The sequence below is a fragment of the Alligator mississippiensis genome, chromosome 1, assembly GCF_030867095.1.
Source record: "Alligator mississippiensis isolate rAllMis1 chromosome 1, rAllMis1, whole genome shotgun sequence".
In the NCBI taxonomy this organism is placed as follows: Eukaryota; Metazoa; Chordata; order Crocodylia; family Alligatoridae; genus Alligator; species Alligator mississippiensis.
Window position 1 is genome coordinate 50,773,377 of NC_081824.1, and position 20,048 is coordinate 50,793,424.

At 42.4% G+C, this 20,048-nt stretch overlaps 1 protein-coding gene across 18 annotated transcripts in view; it reads right to left on the minus strand.

Annotated features, from left to right (window-relative positions):
* Nucleotides 1-20,048, minus strand: part of DST (dystonin) — a 494,468-nt gene that overhangs the window by 17,030 nt on the left and 457,390 nt on the right. For all 18 annotated transcript variants that reach the window (XM_019496873.2, XM_019496902.2, XM_059730546.1 and 15 more), the window contains 8 exons: nt 19,257-19,416; nt 13,174-13,368; nt 11,026-11,154; nt 6,868-7,011; nt 5,166-5,354; nt 3,905-4,034; nt 1,609-1,772; nt 1,140-1,302 (listed from right to left, as the gene is read on the minus strand). In XM_019496873.2, coding sequence (XP_019352418.1) covers nt 1,140-1,302; nt 1,609-1,772; nt 3,905-4,034; nt 5,166-5,354; nt 6,868-7,011; nt 11,026-11,154; nt 13,174-13,368; nt 19,257-19,416 — 1,274 coding nt within the window. The remainder of the gene's footprint in view (nt 1-1,139; nt 1,303-1,608; nt 1,773-3,904; nt 4,035-5,165; nt 5,355-6,867; nt 7,012-11,025; nt 11,155-13,173; nt 13,369-19,256; nt 19,417-20,048) is intronic.

A 20,048-nucleotide genomic window follows, 5' to 3' on the forward strand; every position in this document is an offset into this window, starting at 1 on the left:
GCTGGTGAAATGTCTGTAAAATAACTAACATTTAGCAAGAACAGGATTATCTCAGGTAATAGTTTTAGCTGGTAGTAGTAGCAGTGTTTTATTTTTAAATGCAGGCCAGCCATGCAAGGCAGCCACAGTAATAGACAATGTAAGAGTATATTACACTGTTACATTGTATACAATAAGGATTTTCTTTATCAGCATATGTCTCCTAATACAAATTATTAATATAAAATTTAATGAAGCTGAAACTACACAATTTATGGACAGGTTTTGAGCAAACATATGAAGACCATACCAAGTTCCTATAAATTAAAACAGTCCAACTGATCGTGTAGCCCTGAGGTCTTGTGAATGTTCTGACTCTAGGAATTCTGGAAGCATTTTGAAGACTTACCCTGTATTCAATGTAAGAGTGACTCCCCACCTCAGGGGAAAGGTATTTGGATTATCTCAGATGCACATGAATTCTTATTACTATGTGGGATGCTTTATACCAAGAGTGATCAACTTGCAGCACTGGTGCCACAAGTGGTACAACAAGCCTCTGTGTGTGGCATAAGGCAGACTGGGGAGGGGATGAGCAGCACAGTGGAGATAAGGGAGTAGAGACCAGAACACCAGATCAGGCAGTGAACACAGGGCAGAAAGCACAGCAGCAGCTTGGTCAGGGGGAGCAGGGCAAGGAGCAGAAAGCTGAGTAGCAGATCAGTAAGGGAAGGGAATCAGACTGCCAGTTGAGGAGGGTGCAGGGCTAGTTTGTGGCACGCTTGCCAAAAAGGTTGGCCCCACTGCTCTACTCCATGTGCCATCAAGCAGGAACTGAACCCTGAGCCTTCAGCATAAAGGCCGGTATCTCTACTACTTCATATGGGCCAGATACTAGATGAAGAAAAGATAACATGCATTTAGCCAGTGTGTTATGTATACACCCCTTGTGAACCTATATGCTTTCTTTAATCTGACTGATTTAAAAAGAATACCTAAATTTAAAAATATTTCACAATAAAAAAATTATTGTCACTTGTGATTATAAAATGGAAAGCAAATATCTGATACAACACCAAAGGCTATGATGGATGAGTATATTGCCAGTAAGATATTGTAAAACACAACTAATTTAATGGCTAATATAATGTTAAACCTACTTGAAGAAAGAATTCCATCAATAAATTCTTGTCTTGTTATCTTTCCATCCTGATCTTTGTCGATCCTCCTAAAGAAGTCCATTACACGAGATTTCTTATGGTTCATCCATCTCATGTATTTCTTCCTCCAGATATCAAAATCAAAGTTTGCAAATTCCCTTAGCTTGGTGAAAGAGAGATGACAGAGATTATTTTAAGTATAAACAAACAACAGTTTAAATTACAGAGTCCATATCTTAATGCCTTTAAATAATTGGTTCCTTAAAAAGATCACATTTCAACGGGGAGATTTTGAATCTATTCACTGTTAAAATAAATTAGTAGGTTTTTTCATACACACATCAGGTTGTCTCCACCTAACCATATATCATTCAGCAAAAAAGAGCCTTTTGTTAAAATCATTTTTATCAGGAAATTCAGGGTTAAACAAGACTATAAAGAGAATATAATATATTTGATATTTACTAACCTCTTCTAGTCTGTCCAAAGCATCATTAAGCTTTCTTCTTCTTTCCAAGGCGAGAAGCCAGACTTGCTGCCATTTGCTGACCAATAGGTTTACCCTTGGATTCTTGGTTTCAATTTGTGCCTGTGTTCCTGATGGATATAGGCCTGGTGTTGGAGAACGTTTTCCTATTGAATAGGATACATGTTTCTTTAATTTATTTTTGTCCATGTCCCAACCAACTGAAATGAAACAAATGCTCATGCAAAGGACACCTAAACCTTCTTGCAAAGGCTCCCTCCAACAACAAATAATGAGCCCAAACTTGGTATGATTCTAATTAATTGGAGTTTTGGCAAAGTGAGGGTTAAGAGAAAATATTAGTTAAAATATCTAAGACTTGTCTACACATGAGTGTGTGTGTGTGTGTGTGGTCTGTGTGCATTAAGAGAAACAAATTTGATGAATCTCTTGACTCTTTTTACATGAAACTCAAAAGTAGAGGAGCCTTCCTAGTAACGCCACTAAAGTTTTGTGTGTAATAGGACACTGGGAAAGCATTAAGTGGAAGTGTTCATGGTCAGTCATGATTGTGGTGGGTTGCACTGTGTGACTGGATATTTTATCTTTTGGATGACCCAATAGAAAGAAATCCTAGCTAGCTGAAGACCATTACAGAGCTCTTGGCCCCTTCTGCCAGAATAGGTTTGTTAAAATAAAATGATGTTATGAAAATAAACATTTTGAGGAAAGTATTCAAAAGGGCCTAGTCTAGCCCTTAATGATCCCTGAATAATTTAATGTTAAGAGTCATGTGTACTTACAAATGATTACACGTTGGCACAAGACTGACATATGCATACTCTCTCTAGATGTCAAAACCATATTTGTGATTAGAAAGCCTATCATTCTATAAGGCGTGTGTATAAAACGTGTGCTAACAGACAACTGCTTGAAAGTGTGTATGACTGCACAGGATTGCAGCCAAAATTAAGGGCTGAACTGGGGCTTCTTTGAAAACTACACATAATATTTATTTTCAGAACCTGATTTGCTTTAACAAAAACATGAAAGTATAATACACACAAAGCTGCATGTATAAATTAGTACCATATTGTGAAAATTAGGGTCAATATGATGGAACAGAAATAGATACATCTTTTCTATGATGATCTTATGAAGCATACCATAGGTTTCCACTATTTGAGTACAGAAAGAAATATTGATGATTAGGGACCTATTTCATTTGTGATTTCATGGATTTTTTGGAAACAGCGAAATCCGCAATTGTCCACAAAATTAACTGAAAAAATAAAACCTCAATAAAAATAAAAATGCAGGCTCCCCAGTGGGAGCCAGACATCTTCACTGTTTCACAGCCTACCTGGGAGGGGAAGGTGCTGGCTGGCAGTGTGACATGAGGACAGCAAGCAGCCAAGATGGCAGTCACCAACTCATCCCTCCTCTCTCCCGGAGCCTCTCCATTAATCAGTGGCAAGAGGCAGGGCTGCCAGGAAATGCCTGCAAAAATTGGCTCTTCCTACCACAATCAAGCCATGAAAATTCTTTGTCTGCCTGAAAATTAAGTAGGTCCCTACTGATGAGTATATTGCCGGTAAAATATTGTATTGTCACATCTGTGACAGTGACTTATGTCATATTAATAAATATTCAAGTTGCATTGAAGACTGACTAAAATACAGTAGCCTCTGTGTCTGGAAAAGGAATTCTAATTGGTGATGTGTTCATGTTTTGTTATGCGTCAGCACAACCAGAGGCATAACTAATGGAAAGGGAAGGGGGACAGTGCCGAGCCCCAGGCAAAATCCTCCCAGATGTGTGTATGCTGAGCCATGTTGGGTGGGAGAAAAGAGGAAGAGGGCTAAGACCTGGGCCTGAGCAAAACCCCACTACGGGTGTGTGGCGAAGAAGGAAGGGCCGAGATTTAGGCTAAACCCTGGAGGAAAGGTCAGTGTTATCTGCCCTGACAACTCACAGTGTCTGGCTACTGCTGGCATGGGGGTAGCCCAGGCTGCTGCTGCAGCAGCACCACAGTTATCTATGGGGACTGCCAACTACTAATTCTGTTATTAAGCAAACAAGTTTGTCTTCATGGAACCAAGCAAACAAGTTCCTCGTCCTCTCCATGAAAAACATATGACAGATTATTTGGAAAAATTAATGGGGCAAGAAGTTCACCCTTTTTACTGAACTTTTCTGATGGTAATCACACCGAACAGTATAATCTTATGAGTAATCAATCATTTATACTGAAAGAGCAGTGCTATGCGTGACCTCCCAAAAAGACTTCATTACTTACTTCCTGCTCTCCCTTTATCCAGTACAGGAATATGAGAGTGCACTGCAGTGAGCTCAACTGCCTTCCTTTTGTGAGTCTTTGTAACTTTATCCACATCAGGCTGTTTTCTGGTCATTTCCTCCATGAATGTCTGCAATGAAATGGTGGCTGCTCAATCAACAATTGCCAAGAGTAATTGGCAGCAAACACAAAACTGAAGTTGGAGATATAGGAGATTATCAAAGCATTAGAGTTATGTATAAAATGAATGTTTTGCAGGCAAGAAATACTGCTCCTATGGACATCCACCAACACTGTGGCAGAGCTATCCAAGGAAGCCAACTTGGCAGTACTCCCTGGCTGTTTGAACTGCTGTGGTGTGATGAACAAAAGACTCTGGCTCACAAAGAGCAAGCAGGCTCAGATGTGCAAAGGAGTTTGCACAATGGTGCTTGTTACATTGTCAGTTCCCTGCTGCATTACAAGGTCAAAGGTCACCTGAGCTGCATAGTTCATTGGACAGGGCATACTAGTTTCTGTAGCCAATGGCACACATGGGAGTGATGTGGCCAGAATCATTTCCAGCTGCTGCTGACTCCTGAATTGCCAAGGACCCTTTTACAGCTTGGTCAACTTGGTCAACTTACACACTGGTGTAAGTCTAGAGCAGGGCTTGGACTTACGCCTCAGAAGCTAGAGTGAGATAACTCCTGAACCACTCTGCCACTGCACAAAATATTCATGTCCAGATGAGCGCACACATGCAGTTTACAATGCCTCAAAGCTGTTTGAGGCACAAACCGCATGTGGCATACATGCACCCATTTATCGCACTAATTTGCAGCATGGTGCCAAAATTTGGCACAAATATATACTGCTGCTATTTCTGCTGCAGCAAATGCATCCTTCTGCACATGCATGCTCATCTGGATGCACCCCAATGTGACTAAGGAACCAAAAAGGCTTTTGAAATTACTATTTGAAACTATTGCTTTTTTTCATGTTCAGTGTTCTTATTCCTAAATAGCCTATGCATGTTCTCAAGGGTTGTGGGGTGGGGTTTTTTTGGCTCCATCTTGAGTGAAGCTGGAAAAAATCACAGGGACACAAATACAGAACTGTGCATCTGGAAAATGGATCAGATATTAAATATATACTAAAATAACAGAACAAATTTGCGCTCATTTATGAAACAAATTTAAGAGGTGCAGGTCCATGTGAAATCCTTGGGACACATTGTGCTTTTTGCATGCCTTGCCTGATGTTCTTTTGCGTGCCTTACCTGATGTTCAGCAATGAGTGCTTTCACTTCCTCAATCTCCTGGGGGATGACTTCTTTATCCTTTTCACTCAAAGTAGTTTCTGCCCACTGCAACCAGGACAGTAAGGCTTCCAACAATTCCTGATTAGCAATAAGTCCAGCCAAGGCTACTGCCAATCTCTGTTGATGTTGCTTAGCCCACGCGAATACCTTGATAAAAAAGTCAATTTGTGAACACTTCCGTATCTGGTAGTATTTGAAGGTGCCTTTAAAACTACCCTATTCACTTTTAACCCAGAGCTTCCTCCCTCCTTTCACACTTAAACATATGTGTTCAGATTATCAGAAGTCCTGAGCACCTGCTCTCCCATTTTGACCACATTCTGTCATAATCTTAATAATCAGACATTAATAAACTTTTACAACAGTGACTTCTGGCAGTACATTAAGGACCTATTCCCACACACCATCACTCAGATTAACAGTCCCACTGAGGTCACTGGGAATACTAGTTTGAGTAAGCAAATTAGATAGAATAGCCCTCCTTTTGGACCCTGCTGAAGCTGTATTTGGCTACTATTGTATTTTTTAAATTCTAACACAGCTACAACATTTCAGCTTAAGAAGCTGAGTTGTAGTCTACACAGCATGCCCATTAACTACTTGCTGTAGCCCATAAAAATCCATTGGGTGTGTCCAGACAAGCGTGGGTGTGTGGCACATTTGCAGCACCACATACTGCACAGTCCAGTGTTCTCCGTGCTGCAAGGGCACACTGTCTGAGCGTGCACTGCACCGGTTTTTTGATCAGTGCTGCATACGCTCAGGCAGTGCATGCTCCTGAAAAGCAGAGCTGTGTTGTGGCTGCTGGCCAGGCTCTGCACAGCAGAATCGCTGTGGCTTCAGCCTCAGGAGGTCTCCAGGACCCCAGGTAAGGCTGCTGGGACCAACACAGTGCTGGCCCCAGCCTCCCTTACCCCATCTGGGGCAACTTGCCATGTGCCAAAACACGAGTGGCACAAGCATTCCCCCAGGGACAAGTAGCAGCGGCATAGGGTGCGCCGCTGATACTTGTCCCTGGGGACCCAAACATCTACACACGTCTGTACACGCCCACTGCATATTTTAGAAAACTCCACCAAATTCAATGAGGCATTTAAAAAATATTTTGGATTTGAATATTCTCTAAACATGATTATTACTAAACAAGGACTGCTTTGATTTGAGCCTAAACTGTTTTTTTTTTTCTATTAAAGTTGTCCCCTTAGACTAGCATTTTTCAAACTGTTTGGGATTATGCAGTAAAGCTGGCCACTCATGCACCCTTTCCATCGCTTCCCCTAACTACCAATTGGCTGCTGCTTCCACCTGCTGCTGATTGCCCCTGCTTCCCCGGCCACTGTCCTGCCTTTACACACTTTCTAGGGACCTTTCATACTCCAGTTTGGGAAATGTTACCTTAGATAATTAACCTGTGAAGGGGAAGGAGGTGTGGAAGGGAAGTGATTCATAAAAGCAAACCTGACCAGCTACTTTAGTTATTCTTTACACGCTCTAGAAGACCATTATGAAAGTCTGGCTTCTCCACATAAGCCAGCTTGCTTATTTGAACTGTTTAGCTATCAACAGCTGGATCATTTCCTTCCAATGTAACTGCCTTGTTAATTGTCAGCTGTGTTCCCAGCATTTAAAAACTGACTGTTAACTTCTTAGATCTACTGACCTCTTCAAATCTGGCTCTGATGATTGTTATCCAGTGCTTAATGGTAGTGATGGAATCCGGATGGCAAATAGTGAGGATGGCTTCTCCCATACCTGTTGCTTTATTAAGTTCTGCTTTTTTTTCTTCCAGTTTCTTCATGAATTCCTAAATTAGAAACAATGATTTCAATTAGGTGCTGGCACCAGTTGAAAGAGAGAGAACTGAGTAACTTTAGTTTGAGTTGGGTAAATCTGGGAGGTGAAAGGCCACTTCTGTAACATTCAAAGACTGATCTGATTCAAAGAGCAAGGGAAACAGTAAGATGCAAGTTAATTTTTTTCTATAAGAAAAAGAAAACCTAATTCATATGAAGAACAAAACTAAGCTTTAAAATATGTGCCCTGCAGCTCAGTAATGTGATGTACTATATGTAGTTTTTAATAGATGTGACCATATAAAAAAATCACAGCATTTCACAAGATACGGTAATTCATATGTGATTTAGTAAGAGCACAGAAGATCTAGCCTTTTTATAATTTATACCAGTTTCAGTATAATGAAGCAATTGGTTCTTGAACAGAGACTGAAAGCATCAGCTATGACAATACAAATGGAAAAGAAGAAAGCAGACTTGATGGGCAGTACCATTCATCTGACTCAGGTATAAAAATATAAGGCTTCATAGACATGGTTAAGTACCTGATAGTTACAGGCACTGCTATCTTGGAAGTCTTATAAAAAATAGAAACATTATTCTATTGCCATGTTCTCTGTCTTTCTGCCATTGGTATTTTGACGAGGAAAGGATAGCAGGATCAAGCTAAAGCTTAAAATATAGGCATTCGTGGACTTATGAATATGAGTTTGACTGCCCAGATTCTTGGAATTGCTATAGTTTTCTTTTTCTTTTTGCAGATTTTTAAAAAACTATTTTAGGATTAAAGGGTTAAAATTTCCATCTATGTTATCTATTTTATATACAATTGCATGTAAGCATTTTTGTAGGGGGGGCTGTGTGTGTGGTTTAGCAGACCCTGTATTAGGATTCAACTGCCAACATCCTTCTAGTTTTGCACTGAATTTTCCATCATAGTTCAGTTTCTTTTATGAGGGAGTTAACAAAAACTATCTCTGAAATCTTAACTCAGAAAGGTTGGTATAACCTTTTCCCTCCACCCCCACTGAGTATAATCTTAAATTCAAGAAGTTAAATCAAAGAAGCAGTCTGTCTTCTCCTTGAAGAAAAGTGGGATGTTTGTTCAAAGTTATCAAATATTATTTATACTGATTCAAAGACAGCTCATACTTACTATTTCTTCTAAAAGTGTAGTTTAAATAAAACAACTTGCTATTCTGTGCAATTATATTCTTAAATTAAAAATAGCTTCCCTTGCCTCTTGTTTTAAATGCCTATGCTGATATGAAGACTGTCTCTTGCTTGATATGGGGACAGTAGGCAATTTCCAAAATCTGAATTAGATTTAAATTAGTTTTTGAGTCTGAACCAAATCAGGGTTATGGTTCCAGTTCAATGATGCTGAAATTTTGTGAGCTGTTCTGGCAATATTTCAGCACTAACTGGTTTCTGGAAAGTTAAGGACTATTTTAGTATCCATTGTACTTGAGAGACTGGCAGTATTGCCTATCACCAGGCAGAAAAACAGGCAGACACAAGACAATATGCCTTATACTCTGTCAATTACTCAAAACCCTGATTTGCAAGAGCCCAGGTAAGGGCACTGAGATTTCTCTGAGCAAAGACTGCTAACTCTGTTGAATTCTGTGGTAGTTTAGTGACATATTACAAGGTTGAGGCCAAATTCATGTCCTTTATTATCTAATGCAGTACATTAACCTACTGTTCCTCTTGGTCTCCAGGGACCACAATAAGTGGTTGAAAACTTAATTGCCTAGGACATACAGTCTTCATTAAATCATGTGCAATCTTCAAGAAATGCTAAGTATAGGGGCATAAAAATGGAGCTTTGAGATTAAATACTTGAAAAGCTTTCAATGTGTGGCTTAATATAAATGTATTAAAACCATTTTGCAGGAATTATAAAATGTGCTATGAATGAAGGACACACTTAACCTTTACCTGAATGCAGTCACTGTAATCTAATAAACTGCGTGGGGCAAAACTCAGCACTATTAGACACATGGACACAATCTTTTAAATTAATGTAATGTGTCATGCTTATCTTCTTGTTGTTTCCTCCCTAAACAATTTATATACGTGGTGACAGATATCTAATTATCAAATTAACAGCGTATAACAGTAATACATTATTAATGGTGTTTCAATAGGTGCCTTTCATTACAAAATTAGGGTGCTAATGTCCCTTATTAATGAAAGTAATTGGCACAATTCCTGTACCAATTTTGAGAATTTATGAACATAATCTCCAATTTATATCATGCACAAAAAGTAATGAAAAGATTGAACCCTAACATCAGTAAAATAATACTCAACTAGACCATAGTTTCAATATCATTACAGTTTCTTTTATTATGAAGACAATTCCAAATCAAGATTGCAGTTCCTATTTAAGTCTCTAACTTCTCAAAGAAGAGTGTCCATACGTTTTCTATACGTTCAAATTAGGGGAATAATAATTCTGCCGGTTGTCAAAAATGTAGCATATTATTGAGGGAGAAATTTTTGGTTCATTGTTGAAGTGTCTTCGGTGTCAAGGAAGCTATTTCTTTTTAAATTCTGATTTTCATAATTTATCAAATTTGTCCATTTAAAAAATATGAATGAGACTGATGCTAAATTTTCCATTAGAGGGTAATTAACAAACTGCAATTTTAGCTGAGGCTTTTGTGTGGCTGTTCATTAATTGAAGATGAAATGCAGGTTCTATTAAAGTCAATAAGAGTTCTTCCATTTATTTAACTGTGGCCAGGACTTCAATTGCACAGTCTTGTATACTATATAAAGAATAGCAAAAGAATAAAAGGTGACATCTGGAGTAAGTAAAAAGGCATAGTTCACGCTCTCATGTAGATTTTCATGATAACAGAGTCTGACGATACAATTGAACCATCAGGAGAGATTTGGCCAGCTACTGAGCAGACCAACACTATGTTCCTAGTGTCCTTAACTTACACAGCAAACTTTTATACAACTTAACATTGCTTGTTGAATCTTAACCTCTCCCCACTCTTGCCTTTATGGGACCTCAGACAGGAAAGCAGCATGCGAGCATGAGGGAACTAGTGGCAGTACAACCAGGGACCATGAACCCTAATGACTGGAAATGTCAAACATTACATACATATGTCCTGATGTGTATACTTGAAGTCAGGATACAGTAAGGCTGTCCATGCTCTAGCCAGTTAGATGGTCAAGCCCTGTTCACATTCTTACTCAGTTATGTTGTTCACAAGGCATGATAAAAATGTGAGCTTTTTCTACAGTCACAGTTGCATAAAAACTTTCTTAAAAGCAGTTACACATGTATTGGTATTATAACTGCTATTGCAAAATTTACTTTCATTAGTTCTATTGCATGAAAGGGTTGGGGGGGAGGGTCGTAATTTTCTGTATGGAACGAGTTGATATGGCCTTTTATTTTCCCATTTCATTGCTCCAAATCCAGTTTGATGGTCTGTAATCTAATATCTTCAGTATCCATGTCACTGTAATATTTCACTGCTTAATGCAAGTGAAGCATATCAGCATGGTGTTTCATCATGAGAGAAGGCTAAAGGATGATGGCATCATTACAATGATAGTTAGGGATGACCTTGAAAGAAAACTAGGCAATGGCTTCACTGAATGTGGATAAAGGACAAACATGCTACTGGTATTATAACATCCTGCCATCAGGGGTTACCAATTTACTTTACTTTCAAAAAGGTTTTTGACGAAGTTTCTAAGTGTTTACAACTCCTTTCAAAATACTTTTTGCATTACTTACACAGTCAGATAACATGTCTTTAAAGGCACATGTGGTCTAACACTGATGTCAGAGATAGGTTGAACCAAGTTTTAGTTATTCAACCTTAAAAACTCTCATATCTAACTATAAAAAGAGCTGTGAACCATGTCTTGTTGCTGAAGATGATGAGATATTTGAATGGGCTGGAAATATGTTGATGTATTTCACTGTACTTCTACCCTTCAATAAATCTATCTTAAGAGCCAGGATCTTCTTCATTTATCTTTCATACCCTGTGCTGATCTATTAGTGTACGCAGAGCCTCTTCGTCATCTGGGAGGATGCCATGGAAACGAAGGGCCTGCTCAGCCTCAGCCAACCACTCCAAAAGAACATGCACAACAGAGTGAAATTCCTCAGCCTGCAAGAAAAAAACATAGCTGTTAGAAAATTTCTGAAATAGTGCAGCTCTGGATTCCTCCCCTGCACAACGAAGCTCAGACCAGATATGAAGTTATCAGTCATGGAGCAATGCAGGCACGTTGACTTTCCATTAAAAAGTCACTGATATACAGCAGTATGTTTTCATAATTGTAAAAATGTCTCAAGCTTCTCAAAAACTGTAGGAAGCCTAAAAGCCTACTCGTGCTTTTAGCAATCTGATTTATAGAACATGTGCAGCTCAGTTTAGAATGTCATGCCTTCATGGTGACAAATTACACAGGAGGTACTTTCATGTACCAGCTGCACATACAGGAACTATATTTTCTGTGTAGCTGTAAGCATTGCTTAAGAAAAACTAACAGAGCCAGGCTGGGACTGGACCTTTCACAGGGGGAAGAAACAAAGAGCCCTTACCCTGGGGTACCATCATACAAAGACTGGTCATTACTACTGTTTACATGCTTGAAGTAGTCCTGGTGGGGCAGAGCACATTACCAACAGGATTCTTGTGCACAGTGGGAATGAGAAACAAGTCACTCCATCCCTATGGAGGCAGCAGTTTGCATAGCCCCTTGAGATGAGAACCAGGAATCCTACTATGTCAATGTGTGATCTCCACCTCCAGCTTCTACAGTGCCTTTCATTCAGGGTTGTGACTCAGTAACTTGATTCATATTGTAAGGTCTCTGAAGCAGACACCATCCTTTGGTACAATACTCAAAATTAAAATAATGGCTACACTACGAATATTCTAAAGATTCTGTGCTGTCATAGCTATATCGGCAATCCCCTAGAGAAGGCACATTCTATGACAGCAGAGGGCTTGTTTATTTTGCTGACTTAACTACCTCCCAAACAACACGCCAATGGTTTTGATGGTATGGCTATGTGGCCTGGGCCTGTGAAAAGGTTATCCCCGCGAGTGAATATAGCTATGCTGACTAAATGTAATGGTGCATATTAGAACTTAATGAGTGAACTCACCCTTGTTTTAGGAATGATATGAGGAATACATATTCGAGAAAACAATTTCATAGAATCATAGAAAATTAGGGTTCAAAGGGACTGCAGGTCATCTAGTCCAACCCCCTGCTCAAATCAGGACCAGCCTCAATTATATCACCCCAGCCAAAGCTTTGATTAGCCAGGTCTGAAAAACCTCCAAGGATGGAGAGTCCACCACCTCTCTGGGTAACCAGTGTTTTACCACCCTTCTAGTGAGAAAATTCTTCCCAGTATCTAACCTAAACTTCCCTTGCTGCAATTGGAGACCATTTCTCCATGTTCTGTCACCTGCCACCACTGAGAACAGTCTAGCTCCATCCTCTTTTGAACCCCACTTCAGGAAGTTAAATCCCCCTTATTCTTGCCTTCTCTGAACTAAATAAGCCCAGTTCAGTCAGCTTCTCCTTAGAAGTTATGTCTCCCATCTCCCTTACCATTTTTGTTACCCTCCACTGGACTCTCTCCAAGTTGTCCACATCCTTTCTGTAGCACAGGGCCCAAAACTGAACATACTACTCCAGATGTGGCCTGAATAGAGGGGAAGAATCACTTCCCTTGACCTACTGGCAACACATCTACCAATGCACTCCAGTATGCCATTAGGCAACAAGGGCACACTGCTGGCTCATATGCACCTTACTGTCCACTGTAACCCCCATGTCTTTTTCTGTAGAGCTGCTGCCCAGCCAGTCAGCCCCCAGCCTGAACTGGTACATGGGATTATCCCAGCCTACATGCAGGACTTCGTATTTGTCCTTGTTGAACTTCATGAGATTTCTTTTGGCCCAATCTTCTGATTTGTCTAGGTCACTCTGAATCCTAGCCCTACCCTCCAGCGTACCTATTACTCCCCCCAGCTTGGTGTCATCTGCAAACTTACTGAGAATGCACTCTATTTGCTGAACATTTTTTAAATTAAGAGTTCAACCAGTAAATGTACATATTTTCTCTATTCCTGATGTTTTAAAGGCGGGATTATTTGTTGTTTTACCTGGCGGAGGGCCTGTTCCAGTCGGGTTTGCTTAGATACTGACAGGGCACAGACAGTCTCCCAGCGAGTGCTTAGCTCCTGCATTTGGACCTTTACCCAGGAAGAGTCATCGTGACTGCCTTCTATGAGTTCCCGAGCAGAACGTTTCAGAGCCTGGACACTGCTTGTCCTTTTCCCCAGCTCCTTCTGGAAAACCTAGGAAACACAAATATATCTTATGTGCTCAGTTTTATCAAGGCTTAGCTGTCTCACATATGACAAACAGCTGTTTTGCATAAGGAGGGTATGCTTACACAAGTTGCTTTACTGAAGAGCTGACTACAGTAAAAGGTCCACAATAAAGCACCACTATCTACATGTGCAGTGTTATTAGGCTGGATTAAACTAATTAACTCTGTCATATATAGAAGAGACAGGACAGAGAGGAAAGGTTGGGGGGTTGTGCTCTATGTCAAAGAGCACCTCACATCATCAAGGATTAGCTTTGGGTTAGAGGAAGGTCAGGCAGAGACACTATGGGTCAAACTACAAGGGGGGGCGTGGTAAAAGGGACCTTACGGTGGGTGTTTACTACAGACCACCCAACCAGGGGGAAGAGCTAGACCAGGACTTCTCCAGTCAGCTTATGGAGGTGATTAGGTCAAGGGATGTTATTGTCATGGGTGACCTAAACTACCCAGACATTTGCTGGGAGCAGCAGACAGCCAGGTCTGATCGCTCGCATAGGTTCCTGGCTGTATTACAGGACCTTCACCTTATCTAGGGGTAACGCCTTGCTGGACCTGGTCCTGGCCACCGGGGATGACCTGGTGAGGTCCTGGACCACCTGGGCAATAGCGATCATCACCTGCTGGATTTCACTATCCAATGCAGGGCATCTAGGGCTCACACCAAGGCTAATGCCCTTGACTTCAGAAGGGCCAACTTCAGTGAGCTTAGGAGACTAGTGGGGGAGGCACTAAGGGCCCAGAAGGTAGAAGAGATGGGAGTCCACGAGGGATGGTCATACCTTAAAGGGGCGATCTTCCAGGCCCAAAGGATAACAGTCCCTGAGAGAAGCAAGTGGGGTAAGAGTGCTCAGAAACCCCCTTGGCTCAGCAAGGGCATTTAGCAATGCCTGAGGACTAAAAGGGAGGCGTACAACCAGTGAAAGGGAGGAACTATCACCAAGGAGGAGTACTCCTCCTCGGCCCGGGAGTGTAGGAGGGCTATTAGGAAGGCCAAGACAGAGATGGAACTCAGGCTAGCATCCAGGATTAAGGACAACGAAAAGTCCTTTTTCAAGTACATTGGGAGCAAGACGAGGGCACCAGGCAATGTAGGGCCCCTGCAAGACACAAATGGTAAGCTGGTGGCCACGCCAGACAAGAAAGCTGATATTTTTAAGAGTTTCTTTGCCTCTGTTTTCCTGAACAGGGATCAGGATATCGCACCTACCAGAGGTAGGGACAATCTTGGGGATAGCTCTATCAAGCCTTCAGTCAGTGCAGAGGTAGTTAGGGATCTTCTGGAAGGGCTAGACATTTTTAAATCTGCAGGTCCAGATGCCCTCCACCCAAGGGTGTTGAGGGAGCTGGCAGAGGTCATCACAGAGCCCTTGGCCCGGCTGTCTGGGCATTCGTGGTCATCTGGCCAGGTGCCAGGGGATTGGAAACTGGCTAATGTGGTCCCTATTTTTAAGAAGGGGAGTAAGGAGGACCCAAGTAATTATAGGCCTGTAAGCCTGACCTTGGTGCTCGGGAAGATCTTGGAGAGAATCATCAAGGAGCACATCTGTGGGGGGTCAGCAGGGGAGATCATGCTCAGGGGCAATCAGCATGGGTTCATCAAAGGCAGGTCCTGCCAGACCAACCTCATTGCCTTTTATGACCAAGTAACTAAACCCTTGGATGATGGTGTCGCTGTGGACATAGTCTTTCTAGACTTTAAGAAGGCCTTTGACACTGTCTCTCACCCCATCCTCATCAATAAATTAAGTGACTGCAGCACTGATGCCTACACAGTTGGATGGGTAAAAAATTGGCTGATGGGGCATACCCAAAGAGTAGTGGTGGACGGGTTGTACTCAACCTGGCGAGATGTGAGCAGTGGGGTACCCAGGGCTCGGTCCTCGGGCCCGCACTGTTTAACATCTTCATCAGCAACTTGGACGAGGGGGTGGAAAGCACGTTGTCCAAGTTTGCTGATGACACTAAGATGTGGGGCGAGGTGGACACACTTGAAGGGAGAGAGAGGCTGCAACTAGATTTAGACAGACTACAAAAGTGGGCAAATGAGAATAGGATGGGGTTCAACGTAGATAAATGCAGGGTGCTGCACCTTGGGAGAAGGAATCCACAGCATACATACAGGCTGGGGAGTTCCCTTCTTGAAAGCACAGAGGCGGAAAGGGATCTTGGAGTCATTATTGACTCCAAGATGAACATGAGCCGCCAATGCCAGACCGCAGCCAGCAAGGCCAGCCATACCTTGTCATGCATCCAAAGGTGCATCTCAGGCTGGTCCAGAGAGGTGATATTCCCCCTCTATATGACTTTGGTCTGGCCGCTGTTGGAGTACTGCATCCAGTACTGCGTGCCACACTTCAAAAGGGATGTGGCCAGCCTGGAGAGGGTTCAGAGAAGGGCCACCCGCTTGGTTAGAGGGCAGCAGGACAGGCCCTACGAGGAGAGACTGAAGGACCTGAACCTGTTCAGCCTCAGCAAGAGGAGGCTAAGCGGGGAGCTGGTGGATGCCTACAAGCTCATCAGGGGGGATCAACAGCAAATAGGCAGAGCCCTTTTCTCCCCAGAACCAGCTGGGGTGACAAGGAACAATGGTAATAAGCTGATGGAGAATAGGTTTAGGTTAGATCAGAAGGCAATATTTTACAGTTAGAGTGACCAAAATCTGGAACCAACTTCCCAGGGAAGTGGTCCTCGCCCCTACCTTGGGGAAATTCAAGAGGAGGTTGGATGATCACCTGTCTGGAATCTTGTGAACCCAGCATTCATTCCTGCCTGTGGCAGGGGGTCAGGCTAGATGATCTGTTCAGGTCCCTTCTGACCTTAGCTACTATGAAACTATATGATAGTACTGCCCAACCCGAGTACTATTCTACAGCAGTTATTTACTCCGCCGCAACACATGTGTAGACAGTGACGGGGGCTGGCTGGGCATGAAGGTGCTATACTGTAGGGCTGCCTGAAGGCTAGCCCCACACTGTAACGTCTTTGTGCTTCAGCCAGTGTCCCCTCCCCCACACACAGCATGGTGAGTCAGGGCGAAGCAGCTCCAGGCTGGCAAGCTGACCCCTGGACTGCGCCAGCTGTGGCTGCACTGCCCCGACTCAACATGCGGCAGTCCTGGGCATAGGAGCCAAGTATGTTGGGGTCTGAGGGCCCTGGTTCCCCTCTGTAAGAGGGCTGCCAGGGCCCAAATCTGAAGAATACTATGCAATAGTTCTATATTATTTAATGTTGTGAAAGATGGATTCTGTTAAGTTGAGCATGCTGAATGTAAGACAACGTGCTTAGAAAGAATGACTGAGGCCCTGAGCTATTATCAGGGATCTGAGTTTTCTGTTTGCTGAGGAAAACACTGATTTTCTCCTTTAATGCAGAAAAAGGCAGGAAACCACATGTTTCCCCTTGCAGGCTGGCAGGGAGGGTGATTGGAGGCATGCATGTGACCTGCAAGCAACGATGGAGAGAAGCTCCCACAGCTCCATCCATTTAAGTCTATGGAGTGGGGGGAAGGGATAGGAATAGGCAACGTGAAGAGGGGGGAACTGGCGACATGTTGAGGGGAGCAGTGGGGGCGCAGGCGATGTGTCAGGGAGGTGAAGGAGTGCAGGCAATGAGCGGAGAGGGGTGGGGAGGCCAAGGGGATGTGGCGTGGGGTGGGGAGGGTCATGTGCCCTCTGAGATTTCTGTGCCCACAGCGTGGCTTGGGGTGCAGAGCTGCATCCAGGTCAGACCAGCTCTGGGCAAGAGCTGCCTCCGTGGCCTGGTGGTGGAACCCAGTGCGGGCGGAAGCGCTGCGCCACCATGGCCACCAAGGTGAAATGTGGAAGTGGTAGTGGTGTGGATTTGTGTCCCAGCTGCTACTGGGCAGGCAGGGGACATCTTACCTTAGTGGCCATGATGGCGCAGCATTCCCTCCTGTACTGGGTCCCGCCCATTGGGCCACAGAGCTGGTCTGATCCAGCTGTAGCCCTTTACCCCACTTCGGGTACAGAAATCTCAGGAGGTTTGTGCACACCGCCCCCCCACATTGCCTGTGCCCCCTCCCACCCCCCACCATCTTGGGCCCATTCCCCAGCCCCTGGCAAAATAAAAGTTGGCACCTACAGTCCCAGGCTCATGTGCAAATGTGGCACCCAGAAGCAATGAACTCCAGCACAAATTGTGCCAGAGTTTACTGCTTCACATTAATAGTACACGTAGACATGCCTGGAGAAGTTGAAACTGAGATTTAGCTGAGTTCACATTTTCCTTTATTCTCAGTTTGGAGGAAATTATTCTATTTTATGTGTGTATGCGGGCATCTTCCCCTTGGGAACCTTCTCAGCTTCAACCCTATAACACTTACATTAGAAGGCTCATTCAGTTGTGAGCAAATTAATCTATCCTTGGAAGACAGGAAGATGTTTGTAAGCAACCTCTGAACTACTTGTCTCAATACAATGCATAGAAAATCTGGTCATTTTAACATATAAGCTTCAATTGCCTTTCAAAGCAATTGATCCACTGACAAAGTGATGAATGAACAAGTCTGTCCCAATAGGCACTGCAGTCAAATAAAATGCTAATGATTAGGGTGCAGGGTTAAAATAGTAAAAATATAAATAAAACTCCATCTGGTGGTTTGATGGGTAAGGCTGTAGATCATGCCACATATTTCACATATTTATGTGAGAGCATGTTCAGGTTAAAAAAAGGAACCATCTCCAATTACATGAAAGAACTGTTAACATGATATGGCACTTACAATATACTGAGTCATTGACAATTAATTACTTGCAGTGCACAATGTGACTGTAGCACAGGGTCCAGGACATTTGTGCTATTTATGATATATTCTTTTAACTGGAGGGCCAAATATTTTTTCCCAGCCCAAAGCCTGTTTAAACAGGATATGGAAAATAGGATACAGTGGTAAGCGGGGCAGAGAAGAAACCGATTCCCACCCTGCACGCTGTTTTGCATTTGCTAGCATAGCTTTTGGGCATGGTAAACTTCACAACAGTTGATCTTACACATGTACTGGACTGGACCTACAGAATAGTATATTTGTGGTATTCTGGTCTGGATCTCCAATTAATCACCGTCTCCTGAAACCTGTCTCTATGCTTACAGTGAATGGAGTTGTGTTGGCATAGAGCACTGCAGATCATCCCTATTGATTCTCCGTTTCCCTGCCTCTCAGGAATTCCAACAACATATCTGCTGCTCATTTGTCAGCAGGAAGAAAAATCTCTCTTGCAATGCAGAAAAGCAAGGAGGGAGGAGGAAGTACTATGAAATCCAGTCATTAAACAACACTTTAAAGTGGATGCAATTAATACAAATTATAATCCCATGATCAGCGAGATTTTCATGTAGCAGGTCCCAATATAACATTAGGCAAGCATAGATACATGGATGGTTAGGGTGAATATACTGATTTTGTCTGTGGAAATCAATGGAGTCATGCCAGTTTGCACCAAATGATGATCTAGCCCTTAAAACAGTAGGTCTCAGTGTTCAAGTACCTTGTCTGACATCCATGTAAGATACCCCTTAAGAACGATACATACAATAATTACAGGACACAACTGCAAAATGCAAGTTGGGATTCCTTGTCATGACACACAAATGCACTGTACAATACACACAGTGCCACCAAATTATTTAACATTTGGGGGTTTTTTCCAACCATATTTGATAGAACTTTGCATTGCAGACTGTACCTCTTTTGTGCCTGTATGTTTATGTTAAATGTTTTTTTTGAGATTATAACATCATGCTCCTAAAAATTAAAATAATCAAAAATATATTAAAATGGTTCTATCCAATCTAGTATTAAAAAAAGAAAAAAAGGAATAATTAGTTTGGAATTACTTTGTGATTATCAATCAAGTTCATCACTAAATCGATGTCTCCATGTACTGGCTGATCTTCTGCCAGCTGAGGTTCAATTTTATATAACCAATCAATGAGAGCCTGCAGAGCATCAGTAAATTGTCCGGAAAACAACAGGGCTTCCTCCAATTTGTTTTGTCTGAGGAAAAACAAACAAACAAAGCAAAACAGCAACTCCAGTGAAAAATTGTTCATATGCAATAAAGAAAGAGGCAACAAAAATTGCAGTCACCAACAAAAGCTAAGAAATAACTTTTTTTAATTGTTGGTGGGAAAAAAATATTAAAAACCCCTTGCGATTATGGTTGAAGCCAGTAAGAAAGGATATAGGTGCTTCTCAGAATTCCCTGGCATGCAAGAAAAATTAACACTGCTCCACTTCTCAGAAGCATGGAGTTCATTTAAGTATACTTCTCACTGTTGTGATGGCTGGTGGGGAGAATAGTGGGGACCACCTCCCAGACCAACTCTGTACTTTTGAAGTGCCCATTCTGAGAGTATTACAAAAGCTGGGACGATGCCATCCCTGGTCCAACCATTCTGCCACTTTTAAAGAGAGAAGCAAACCAACAACAGCTTCCCTCATCCAGCATAAAGGTGACAACAATGAAGGAGACCAAAGGCTGCTTATAGCCATAAGAAAACAAAACAAAAACAGCGCTGTACTTTAAACTGAGCACACCCCTGTGCAGAGCCCAGCACATGCCCAGAGGAGGCATCGCATTAGTCTGAGCCAGCTTGCCCAACGTCTGTATAGATCAGGCGCTTCAA